Below are 12,897 nucleotides of genomic sequence, written 5' to 3'. Positions count from 1 at the left end.
CAGCAAAAATCAGTTCAGCCACTGATTTCTGCGATGCCCTGAGAAGCAGGTTACCTCCAGCCTGTACGCAGATCAAAATGTCCAAAATTTGAAAATTCCATGAATGCTGTCAACCTAAAAAAAGCAATTCAGCTTTGCCAACCCAGCAGTTAGGCAGGTTAAACATCAATGTGCCAAAGTTGGAAGGCACTGGGGCAGTGTGACATTAACCACTGCCAAATACATTAAACCCCAGCACCACACCCCACGGGAAGTCGCTCACTAACCATCCACGTTGGAGTATACAAAGTAAACCATCCCACACAAAACTATCCCTAATGGAATGGGTTTCTACCACTAAGTTTGTTAACTGAGTATTGGAAATGTTAATTTTATACGTATAATTGCTGAAAAAAAGAGACATATCGAAGCTTTTCACCTTGCACTCATCAGGACACTTTGCAAGAATACCAATATACGGGGGAAAAAAACAATTTATACTCTATGTGAGGAGAGTGCTGATTGGTTAGTAAGGAGACCCTAAATTCTTGTTTTCCCCATATATTGGTATTCTTGTGAAGTGTCCTGATGAGTGCAAGACAAAAGCATCGACATGTCTCTTTTTTCAACAATACTCAAGTTCTGTTCTACCAAACAACTATTTATACTTACTCCTTTCTGAGCACTTTACCAGCCTGGGCACAATTTTTTTTTTAAATTGTTTTACTTGACATAACCTTCCCAGGCATCTCCCAGAATAGATTCTGATTTACCGTTCAGCCTCTTTGGCCTGCTCCTCTTCCTTGTCCCTCCGTTTTTGCTCCTCCCGCTGCTTCTCCAGCTCTTGCAGCTTTAACCTTTCCAGGTTCCGCTTCTCAATGGCCGAGTCACTAAGGTGCTTGGTTGTGTCAAAGGTCACCTGGAAGAGAAAGTAGGAGACTGGTCCCTGTACGAGTTACTGCACCTTAAAACAAGCACACGTTAGGGATAAAGGTATTGTTCATCAGAAGGTGGCACAAAGAAATCAGCCAAATTAGCGCAGAGTCAAACTGATCAAGGCCCTCCATATCCGGTGTACAGAAAGAGGCAGGCAGAACTGATCAATGAAATTGAAGGAAACTTGAAACAGTCTACAGGGAATCAAAACCTAAAAATATTCCTTTCCTTAGGCTAAATAGCTACCTTCTTTCCCATTACTGAAATTCAGCCTCACTGGAACATAGAACTTTTAAGCAGTCGTTCATACTGACAAAAAGACAACTTGTGTTTATAAAGCACATGTCATGACCACCAGGCATCTCAAAGCGCTTTACACCCAATGAAGTACTTTTGAAGTGTAGTTGCTGTTGTCAATAGTCATTAGTCTGTGGAATACTCTTCTCGTGAGAGCAATGGAGGCTGGGCTGCTGAATATACTCAAGGCTGAGTGAGACAGATTTTTGACAGTCAAGGATTAGGGGGCCAGACAGGAAAGTGGAGGTAAGGCCACAGTCAAGTCAGCCATGATCTTATTGAATGGCCGAGCAGGCTCAAGGGGCCGAATGGCTTACTCCTATTTCTTATGATCTTATGTAGGAAATATGCCAATTTGCACACGGTCAGCTCCCACAAACAACTATACAATAATGACCAGATAATCAGTTTTTTTTTATCACGTGGATTGAGGGATAATTATTGTTCAGGACACCAGGGATAACTTTCCTGCTCTTCTTCAAAATAGCGCTGAGGGGGGTTTTACACCCAGCTGAGAGGGTGGAAAGGGCCTCAGTTTAATGTTACGTGCAAAAGCTGGCTCCTCTAACAGTGCAGCATTCCCTCAGTACTGCGCTGGAGTGTCAGTCTTGATTCTTGTGCTCAAGTTCTGGAGTGGGACTTGAACCTGGAATCTAGTAACTCAGGGAGATGACTGTTTCAACTGAGGCACAGCTGACACTGGTCATCTAGTCAAGATCTGAATGCTGAGGGACAATGTATCAGCATCCATATATAACAAATGCAAGCATTTTAACACTATACCTTTATGTTACATGCCAGTGCCTTTCCATCATCCCCTTTGTGCATCAACTTCATTCCCCGTAAAGACTCCATAGCCTTCACAAAGCCCGCACAATCCTGATATTGGATGTATGCTTCAAAGGTGGGGAGTCCGCCAAGACTGAATGTATTGAACTTCTTTCCTGTCATTTCCTCTCTATAAGGATCCAACATGGGAATGTCAACATTTCGAATCTCTCCAAACCTTCCAAAAACTTTTTGAAGGATCTCTTCCATTGGCTTCTCCCTATTGAGCTGCTTTGAAGAAAGCCACTTGCAAGGCAGCCCTTCCATGTGAATGGTATCAGGTCTCTCACCAGGTAAGGCCTCATTCATGCAGTCAGCCATCTTAAAAAAGGACTCCCAGTCACACGGGCTTGGAAAGTTGACTTGAGTTACAACAGCCAGAACCTTCGCTGTCTCATTGATACCGTTCATCTTAATGGTTTTGTTGTTGAACTTTTCCCATACAGTTTGAACTTGGTTCTTATTTTCAACTTCTGCTTCAAAGCGAATAAAGTCCATTGTACTTCGCGAGACTTTGAGTGATGTAATCTGATCTGGGTACGCCATTTTCTTCAGAATCTCCATCACTTCCCAGTTTGAAACGAGCCTTGGGGATATCTTGGACTCAGGAAACATCACACTGATTGTCAGCCTTGCAATCGGCTTTAAGTACAGGCACTGGGGGGCAAAGAGTTCCACTGCATCAGAAGTATCGAACAATCTTGTGGCTGCCATAGCAACATTAAGCACTGGAGGAAAAAGGGTAAAATAATTGTTAGAATAAAATTACATTCGTAAAATTTCCTGCGCTTAAAAATACCATCACTACCTAGAAGAGTTAAGTGGCACAGTGCCATAACCAGTGGCAAGGTCAATGGACTATTATTCATTTTCACTGACAGCTACATATTCTATATGCAGTTGGGTGGGTGGAGGGGCGAGATAGACACAGGCCTTCACCTCTGCAGCTTGTCCTTGAATCTAGTCCACCAGAAATTCAAAACCAGCCTCCCCTGTCTGTTGGTTGTAAGGGTCTTCTTGGAAAATAGTTTGGACAGTATCGACTGCACTTTCCAAAGTTGTAACCTCTACCTTCTAGAAGGACAAGGGCAGCAGCTCTGTGGGAATATCACCACCTGCAAGATCCCCTCCAAGCCACTCACCACCCTGACTTGGAAATATATCGCTGTTCCTTCACTGTTGCTGGATCAAAATCCTGGAACTCCCTTCCTAACAGCACTGTGGGTGTACCTATGCCACAGGGGCTACAGCAGTTCAAGAAGGCAGCTCACCACCACCTTCTCAAGGGCAAATAGAGAAGGCAATACATCCGGGCCTTGTTTGTGACATCCAGAATGATTGTTTTTTCCCTTAGTGGGTACTTCCACCAACTAACAAGTTCATACTTTGGTCAGAGGAATGGCTATTGTGGGAAAGAAGTGAAATAATTATCACATCGATGCAGTAGAGGACACAGTTCTTGGGTCAAGCACACTGTGGGGTAGAATGGAGGGAGTGTTGCCCTTCAGTTAAACCTGATCCTGATAGAGTTTGAGACTGACACCAATTGGCAGGATTAGCAGACGTGCTCCACTCGCTAGCAGAAGCAGAATTGATTTTGCCCCAGAGAAAATGAATGAAGTCAGTAGGAGAACATTTAGGGGACAGTGACCATTGTATCATAATATTTAGGCTGGCTATGGAAAAGGACAAAACAGTCCAGAGTAATAATAATTAACTGGGGGAAAGCCAACTTCAGTGGGGTAAGAACAGATTTGAGCCAAATAAATTCAAGTCAAAGCTTGGCAGGAAAATGATAACTGAACAATGGGCTACCTTCTAAGAAGGGACAGTTTAGGTACATTCAAGGTATATTCCCTCAAAAGGGGAAAGAAGGGAAAACAAATCCAGAGCTTCCTGGATGACATATGAGATCGGGATTATGATGCAGAAGAAAAATATTGCTTATGACAGATGTTAGGTAGAAAATACAATTGAGAACCATGCTGAATAGAGAAGGTTCAGAGCGGAAATGAAAAAGCAAAAAGAGAAACAAAGAGGGAGTATGAAAAGAGACAGGCAGGTAACATAAAGGGAAATCCCAAAGTCTTTTATTGGCATTTAAATATTAAAAGGGTGGTGAAAGGAGGAGTAGGGTTTATTAGGGACCAAAGAGGGGATTTACGCATGGAACCAGGGGCAAAGCTGGGGTATTAAATTAATACTTTGCATCTGTCTTTACCAAGGAAGAAGATGCTACCCAGGCCAAGGTGAAAGAGGAGGTAATTCAGATACTAGATGGCTTTAAAATTGATAAAGGGGAAGTATTGGATAGGGTACTTTTATTTATATTTGAAGTTGATAAGGCACCGGGACCGGATGAGATGCAACCAAGGATACTGAGGGAAGTGACAGTGGAAATTGCAGAGGTGCTGGCCATCATTTTTCAGTCTTCCTTAGGCTTAGGGGTGGTGCCAGAGGACTGGAGAATTGCAAAATGTTACACCCTTGTTCAAAAAAGGGTGTAAGGATAAGCCCAGCAACTATAGGCCAGTCAGTTTACCTTCTAGAAACAATAATTTGGGACAAAATTAATCATCACGTGAACAAATGTGGATTAATTAAGGAAAGCTAGCGTGGATTTCTTAAGGAAAAATTGTGTTTAACTAACTTGCTGAAAATTTTTGAAGAGGTAACAGAGAGGGTTGATGAGGGTAATGCTGTTGATGTGGTGTTACATGGACAGATTGAGGGAGCAGTTAATAAAGCATACAGTATCCTAGATAAAAGCAAAATACTGCAGATGCTGGAAATCTGAAACAAAAACAAAAATTGCTGGAAAAAACTCAGCAATTATGACAGCATCTGTGGAGAGAAAGACAGAGTTAACGTTTTGAGTCCAGATGACTCTTCTTCAAAACTCTGAAGAACTTCTGAAGAAAAGTCATCTGGACTCGAAACGTTAACTCTGTCTTTTTCTCCACAGATGCTGTCAGACCTGAGTTTTTCCAGCAATTTTTGTTTTTGATACAGTATCCTCGGCTTTATTAATAGGGACATAGAGTACAAGAGCAGGGAGGTTATGTTGAACTTGTATAAGACACTAGTTTGGTCTGAACTGGAGTATTGTGTCCAGTTCTGGGCGCCGCACTTTAGGAAGGGTGTGAAGGTATTGGAGAGAGTGCAGAAAAGATTCACAAGAATGGTTCCAGCAATGAAATCTTCAGATACCAAGATAGATTGGAGAGGTTGGGGCCATTTTCGCTGGAGAAAAGGAGGCTCTGGAGAAGCTGTTCCCACTTGTGAAAGGATTGAGAGTGAGAGAGCACAGATTTAAGTACTTAGCAAAAGAGATACAGTCTCCTTATTTAAGGAAGGCTGTAAATACGTTGGAGGCAGTTCAGAGGAGGTTTACTAGATTGATACCTGGAATGAGTGGGTTGTCTTATGAGGAGAGGTTGGGCAGACTGGGCTTGTTTCCACTAGAATTTAGAAGAGTGAGGGGTGATTTGATTGAAGTATACAAGATCCTGAACAGCCTTGACAAGGTGGATGTCGAAAGGACGTTTCCTCTTGTGGGTGAATCCAGAACAAGGGGGCACTGTTTTAAAATTAGGGATCATCCTTTTAGGACAGAGATGAGGAGAATTTTTTCCCCCAGAAGGTTGTGCAACTTTGGAACTCTCTGCCTCAGAGGGTGTAGATATGGGGCCATTGAATATTTTTAAGGCAGAGGTAGATAGATTCTTGTTAGGCAAGAGAATCAATGGTTATTGGGGTAGATGGGAATGTGGAAATCGAAATACAAGAAGATCAGCCATGACCTTATTGAATGGCGGAGCAGGCTTGAGGGGCCGAATGGTCTACTCCTGTTCCTATTTCTTATGTTCTTATGTTCCTCATCTGAAGTAGGCAGTGCTGTCCAAAGCATGGATTACAAGAGATGACCATCAATCCAATCCTCCAGGAACAATGTCCAACCAGTGGCCACTTAAATTGCCAACCCTGACTGCCTTTAAGTCGTTGAAGCTGAAAAAAAACACTCTGCTCATGTGTAAAAATACAATGTCATGATCCGGGCTGCAACATAATACAGCTGCACACAGACCAGGAGACTGGCAGAGGATTTGCTCTACGAGCAAATTGTTGAACTTACTTAAGGAAAAGGAAGAAAAAACTATGCTGGGAATCTGAAATAATAACAGAAAATACTGGAAATATCCAGCAGCTTCAGAAAGGAAAAAAAGACAAGTTCAAATTTTGGCAGAACACAATCAAAATTTATAAATGCTAAAACAGTTTCTGAGATCCCTGGACCATGCACTGTTCCATAGACCAAGTAGCTGACACATACAGTAGCTGGCCATCCAAGTGAGTCAATAATCCTTCCCTCACTGTGGAAAAGTATTTGGCTTTCAGCTGACACCTCCCTCAATGGCCTCAGCTGATGTTTGAAATTCAAGTGTCAGAGGAATCCCAGTTAAAAACTGACACCTCATCACTGCATGATGTTGTGTACTAAATAATTGTACCATCTGTCTTTATGGGGCCTTTAGATTCTAATCTAGATATTTAAACTTCTCTCAATTTAATCTCGCTTGTAACAATGCAACACTTTTTTAAAAGAAACTAGCACATAAATAAATCCAATAAGGAATTCAGGAGAATGGTTAGAATGTTGAACTTGCTGCCAAATGGAGTAGTTGAGGCAAATAGCACATAAGTATTCAAGGGGAAGCTAGATAAGAGAGAAAGGAATAGAAGGATGTATTGATAGCATTAGATGAAAAGAGTGGGAGGAGGCTCATTTGGAGCTCAAATACCAACGTAGAAATGCTGAGCTGAATGTCCTGTTTCAGTTGTGTAAAATCTATGTAAATCTATGTAATAAGGGGATGACATTTCACATTGTTATGCAAGTTTTCTGTCAACAGAACAATGTTGCTCCAAGTCCTATTGGAGCCCCAAGGTGTGATACCCAAGCTCACTAACTTAGCTGATCTCAGTCATGTAGCAGTCAAGTCTCTGTCATTGGCCCGACGGGCTAACAAAACAAAGAAATAACAGCCAAGATTGGTATTATGAATTGTTATCCAGTGACCCCCTGCTGTAAAGCACGTGCTAATGGACATCAAAACAAAAGCAAAATACTGTGGATACTGGAAATCTGAAATAAAACAGAAAATGCTGGAAATACTCAGTAGGTCTGGCAGCATCTGTGCAGAGAGGCATTGTTCATGTTTCAGGTCTGCAAACTTTCATTAGAACTATGAAAATTTAGAAATATACTAGGATTCAAGCGCGTGAAAAGTGAGGTGACAGTGACTGATCCTTGACATCAAGGCAGCATTTGACTGGGTGCAGCATCAAGGAGCCCTAGCAAAACTGGAGGGGGAAAACGCTCCACTGGTTGGAGTCATACCTAGCACAAAGGAAGATGATTATGGTTGTTGGAGGTCAATCATCTCAGTTCCAGGACATCACTGCAGGAGTTCCTCAGGGTAGTGTCCTCGGCCCAACCATCTTCAGCTGCTTCATCAATGACCTTCCTTCCATCATAAGGTCAGAAGTGGGGATTTTCACTGATGGTTGCACAATGTTCAGCACCATTCACAACTCCTCAGATGCTGAAGCAGTCCATGTCCAAATGCAGCAAGACTTGGACAATATCCAGGCATGGGCTGCCAGGTAGCAAGTAACATTCACGCCACACAATTTCCAAGCAATGACCACCTCCGACAAGAGAGAATCTAACCATCGCCCCTTGACATTCAATGGTATTACTGTCATGAAAATATAATAATTGTCATAATATTGTTGTAATTTATTGCAAAAGTAGGTTAATAGTGGGGTTTGAATTAGTTTCTGTGTATATTTGTGTGTGAGTTTTAATTGAATTGCAGACAGCTAGGCTGGGCAGTTTGATGTATCAGAGGGGAGACCACTTTTGAAATGCTAAATACATAAACATGGTTGAAGTTTTAGAATGGGAGATGTGAAGAACATTTGCGTTTTTAGATAAACCCGAGTGGTGAATTTCAAAGAGATGGCAAGGTGTTACACCTAGCTAATAGAGGCTAAGCTAAACAGTGTGTTTATTTTTCCCAAAGATTACTGATAATATGAGTGCTATGAAAGATTTATATTATGGAAAAAGTAAAGTTGCAAAGACATGTTGGGACAATGGGATTTATATTAAAAAGGGAAAAAAAACTGTATAAAGGAGATGAGGTTATGTGTAAGAAGAAGGCATTCTAAGATCCAACAAGTGTGAAAAGCCTCCAGCCTCTATGTACCAAGCAGCTGTCTCCAGAAACCGAAGCTAAGAGAATTCATTTTAAATATGACTGTCCAGGGTATTGTGTGCTTTGCCTGGGTCTGCTGAAATCTACGTTGTTCTACTGTTGCCTTAACAGAGGCATAACTGGGAGCTAGATTAGGGGATTTAGGAGTTATCATAGTAGTAATTTGTAGACCTATGTATGTGCTTAAAACCATTTCCTATATTAAGAAATGTTTACTTGAGTTTTGTATTTAAAAAAAACTCTAAGACTTGGTGGTCTTATTGCTACTGAATTCAAGGCACACATCTTGAAATAAAAAATACAAACTGTTTTCAAGTTTCCCTTTGGGATTTGATCAGCTCAGCATTTACCATCCACTGTGCCATAACATTACCACCACTGAATCCCACACTATCAACATCCTGGGGGTTACCATTGACCAGAAACTGAACTGGACTAGCCATATAAATACTGTGGCTACAAGAGCATGTCAGAGGCTATGAATCCTGCGATGAGTAACTCATCTCCCGATTCCCCAAAGCCTGTCCACCACCTACATGGCATAAGTCAGGAATGTGATGGAATACTTTCCACTTGCCTGAACGAGTGCTGCTCCAATAACACTCAAGAAGTTTGACACCACCCAGGATAAAGCAGCCTGCTTGATTGGCACCCCATTCAGAAACATTCACTCCCTTCACTATCGAGGCACAGTGGCAGCAGTGAGCACCATTACAAGATGCACTGCAGTAACTCACCAAGGCTCCTTAGACGGCACCCTCCAAACCCATGACTGCTACCATCTAGAAGGACAAGGGCAGCAGACACATGGGGAATACCACCACTTGGAAGTTCCCCCCAAGCTACTCATCATTCTGACTTGGAAATATATTGCTGTTCCTTCACTGTCGCTGGGTCAAAATCCTGGAACTCTCTCCCTAACAGCACTGTGGGTGTACCTACACCACATGGACTACAGCGGTTCAAGAAGGCAGCTCACCATCACTTTCTCAAGGGCAATTAGGGACGGGCAATAAAAATGCTGGTCCAGCCAGCAAGGCCCACATCCTATAAATGAATTTTTTTTTAAAAAAAAGAGTCCTAATCACTTACCCAAGTCCCAAACCAACACCCAACATCTCTGTTCCGAAGTTCTGGAGAGCTGCCAGCCTCCGATTGGCAGGAAACTCTCCAAGATGGGATTTCTTGACCCAGAAGGGCTAAAGTCCTGCTTCAAATTAATTAATGGCCAGCTGCCTGTTGAATGGCTGGAGGGGGGTGGGGGGAGCTGGTATTGCCGCTTCCGCCTAACTTTTAGCACGGCCGGGGGGTGGGGGGGGTTGTTGCGGGGGAGTGCGTGGGAGTGTGTGGGGAATCCAGCGCCTCATATAATCTAGTCCAACATGTTTGACTCTTAACTGCCCTTCTGAAGCAGCCAGGCAAGCCACTAAGTTGTCAAGAGGTGGCTCGTCACCACATTCTCAAGGGCAATTAGGGATGGGCAATAAATGCTGGCTTCGCCAGTGAATGAATAAATATTCTTTTGTCCACTTTAAAATATATCAGTAAACAATCTCAGGAGATAGGTGCTTATTGCAACAATGTAGGTGAAGATTTAGAAGTGAGAACACCATCGTAATAGGGACAAATCAGAAAATCTGGCATTCCTAGTACAGATATTACAATAAGTTACTAACACATTATCTCCTGTAAGGAAACAAGTTATCAAAATCACAGAATGTACAACAGGATGTCAAGCTCATTTGTAACACTTTGAAAAAATGAATCCGATCCAAAATTTGTCCAACACACTTGGGAATAATGCTTTTGAAAATACTTGAGACAAAAACCATAACCTATGCTTCCTAAATATTGTATTGTGATGAGATTTCATAAACTTCCCTTAGACTGGTACATAACTGAGTCCTTCCATTCACAAACAGGACATTGTTATTTCTACTGTGGTTTCCAAAAAAATCTTTGTATTTTTATTCATCGCCACTTTTATTTCAATGTTTTTGGGAATTAACTCTGCAAATTGATATCCCAATTTAAGCCTCGATTTTAAGTGAATAATAATAACTGCTAATATTGTATTGCCATGTACAAAAGATATCAAGTGGTATATCATATTATCTAAAAAAAAACTAGATTCAATAAATGAAATGTAACCCTATTTTCTGACAATGATTGCATCTATAACATATCCACATCCCATCACAACCAAAAAACTCAATTACTAACATGAATTCTTAACTTTCTGTATTGCTCCCTGGAATGCACAGCAGGAACATAAAAATTACAGCACAGAGGGAAGCCATTCGGTCCACTGAACCAGTGTCAATGTTATCTCATCAACTGTAGCCATCTCCAGCTGTATTGGAATTCATGAACAATTATCTCACGTTCTTCGACAGTTGTTTAACTGTTGCACCGACTGAAACTACCTCTGTAACCGTAACTTTGAAATCATTGTCTTTAATGTTGCTTTAAAAATGCCCTATAGCATACGTAACAGTTGTCTGTCCAGCTGTGACAATAATCAACACAGCCAAACTTGAGTGAACTAAGCCTCAAAATTCTATTGCTTTCTATCAATTACTTTAGCCTAATCACAACTTGTCCCCAGTTTTGACAATAATAATTGTTTGGATATATTTTGGCTTTAACTGAGTGATCACTTACAGATGTAACGGTACCAGAAACAACATCAGTGAATGGAATGGTAAATGGTAATGGAAAGGTGTACAGAACTGCACATTATAATGCCCACAAGTCTGGATCACGCTACACCAGTTTTTCCTTACCCTAATTTTGACTCCTCACTAGGATGTCCTTCCATGGAGGCTGGCTTCCCTCGAGCACTGATCGAAATGGCCAATATTCATGTATGTACCTTGAGTTGGCAGGTTTTACAAGTGAAGGGGGGCGGGCATCAGAGTCAATAGCTCGACCCACTGTCTACACGCGTCGTAGCCATTCCCCCAATCCAGGGGCATGCAAGCCCCTGATACCATTGCCACCCTGGACGAGATCAATCAGCTACATACTGATGAACCCTTTCTACAAATTGACTTTTCTAAGCAAGTGTGCTGCCCCAGTTGCCCACACCCTCAACCGGATCAGTGAACGTACCATGTATTATAGAAACCTCTGTACAACTTGCCTGAGATCTATTAAAGGCCTGTCACTCACACATGCAGAAGCAGAACTCCCCTTGTTCACTCTCCTTTGCACCGAAAGCCATTCACAATGCACAATTTCGGACGCTCGATGTTGTTCACATTGCCTGACATCAAGCGACCTCCTGCAGAAATAACCTTTTTTTTCTTTAAATAGCAATAGGGGTGCAGCAGTTTTGTTAAAAAAAAATCAGTCGGTGCGCAAAGCGACAGTCCGATTAACCGCGACTGGTTGTGTCTGCTGACATCTGAATTTCATTCTCGGCCGTTTTCAGTTCTTAAACTAACATTCAGCGATCAACTCGTGTCACCCTCTGCAAAAACAGAACCTTCCCAGCTGATTCACAACAGCCAGGAGAAATGACCAGGAAATCCCCAACTGGCTGGATTGTAACTGCACACGGACTGAGCAAGCGCAGCTTCTCCTCTTCCTGCTCCACTGCGGTCCACCATGAGCAGGATTATAACTACGTGTTCTGAGTCCTGCCAATTGTTTTAGGCTTCATAAGGTTGCACCAGCAGTTCTGTGGCACCAATTACAAAAATGTGTGTGTGTGTGTTTTCTTTTACAACTCAACAGCAATTAAGAATGTTCTGCAACCCGCCCCCCAAATCCAATCTCTTAAGTACCTTAAGCCCAAAGACTTGCATTTACCTCGTCCCAGAATACAGACAAGTATCGTTTTTTTTATTCATTCACAGGATGTGGGCTTCGCTGGCTAGACCAGCATTTATTGCCCTTCCTTAGTTGCCCTTGAGAAGGTGGTGGTGAGCTGCCTCCTTAACCTGTTGCAGCCCATTTGATGTACCCAACACTCTCTGTGGGCTCGGAAGGCTCTCAGTACTGGTGAACACCACATGTTCCCTCTCTAGAGACACCCAGACATGGACAAGAATGCGGAACAGAGGCAGACAGCCCGACCATCCCCCCACTTCTCTGCCCCCTGACCCCAATCACTGTGGGCCCCTACAGATTGCTGCTTTAGCCAGGCCCATGAAACGATGCTTCAATTTATCCACCCCTCTCCCCACTGGACACCCACAGCTTGGCAGAGTGGGGTGAAAATGTCACCAAACATTAAGGAACAGCCCCTTCAGGTAACTAACTATAAATGGACTGCAAGCTCTCACATGGGATATATACATGGGCCGCAGTGGAATTTATATTAAATTAATAAAATCTGAAATTGAAAAGCTAGTCCCAGTAATGGTGATCATGAAGCTATCATTGTAAAAACCCGTCTGATTCACTAATATCCTTCAGGGACATGTCCTTAACTTCATGTGACTCCAGACCTACAGCAACGTGGTTGACTCTTAACTGCCCTCTGAAATGGCCTAGCAAGCCACTCAGTTCAAGGGCAATTAGGGATGGGCAACAAATGGTGGCTTTGCCAGTGATGTCCACGTCC

The 12,897-nt window shown here is 42.5% G+C and overlaps 1 protein-coding gene across 2 annotated transcripts in view; it reads right to left on the bottom strand.

Moving 5' to 3' along the window:
- Positions 1–11,853, bottom strand: part of LOC121281966 (A-kinase anchor protein 17B-like) — a 36,387-nt gene extending 24,534 nt beyond the window's left edge. For both annotated transcript variants that reach the window (XM_041195256.1, XM_041195255.1), the window contains exons 1-3: positions 11,499–11,853; positions 1,996–2,768; positions 753–898 (exon numbers count right to left, since the gene is read on the bottom strand). In XM_041195256.1, the coding sequence (XP_041051190.1) occupies positions 753–898; positions 1,996–2,768; positions 11,499–11,550 (971 nt within the window). In that variant the 5' untranslated portion in view covers positions 11,551–11,853. The remainder of the gene's footprint in view (positions 1–752; positions 899–1,995; positions 2,769–11,498) is intronic.
- Between the last annotated feature and the right edge of the window lie 1,044 nt (positions 11,854–12,897).

Source organism: Carcharodon carcharias, chromosome 9 (assembly GCF_017639515.1).
Source record: "Carcharodon carcharias isolate sCarCar2 chromosome 9, sCarCar2.pri, whole genome shotgun sequence".
In the NCBI taxonomy this organism is placed as follows: domain Eukaryota; kingdom Metazoa; phylum Chordata; class Chondrichthyes; order Lamniformes; family Lamnidae; genus Carcharodon; species Carcharodon carcharias.
The sequence above is the reverse complement of the archived record's forward strand: the minus strand, read 5'-3'. Positions and strand labels throughout refer to the sequence as shown.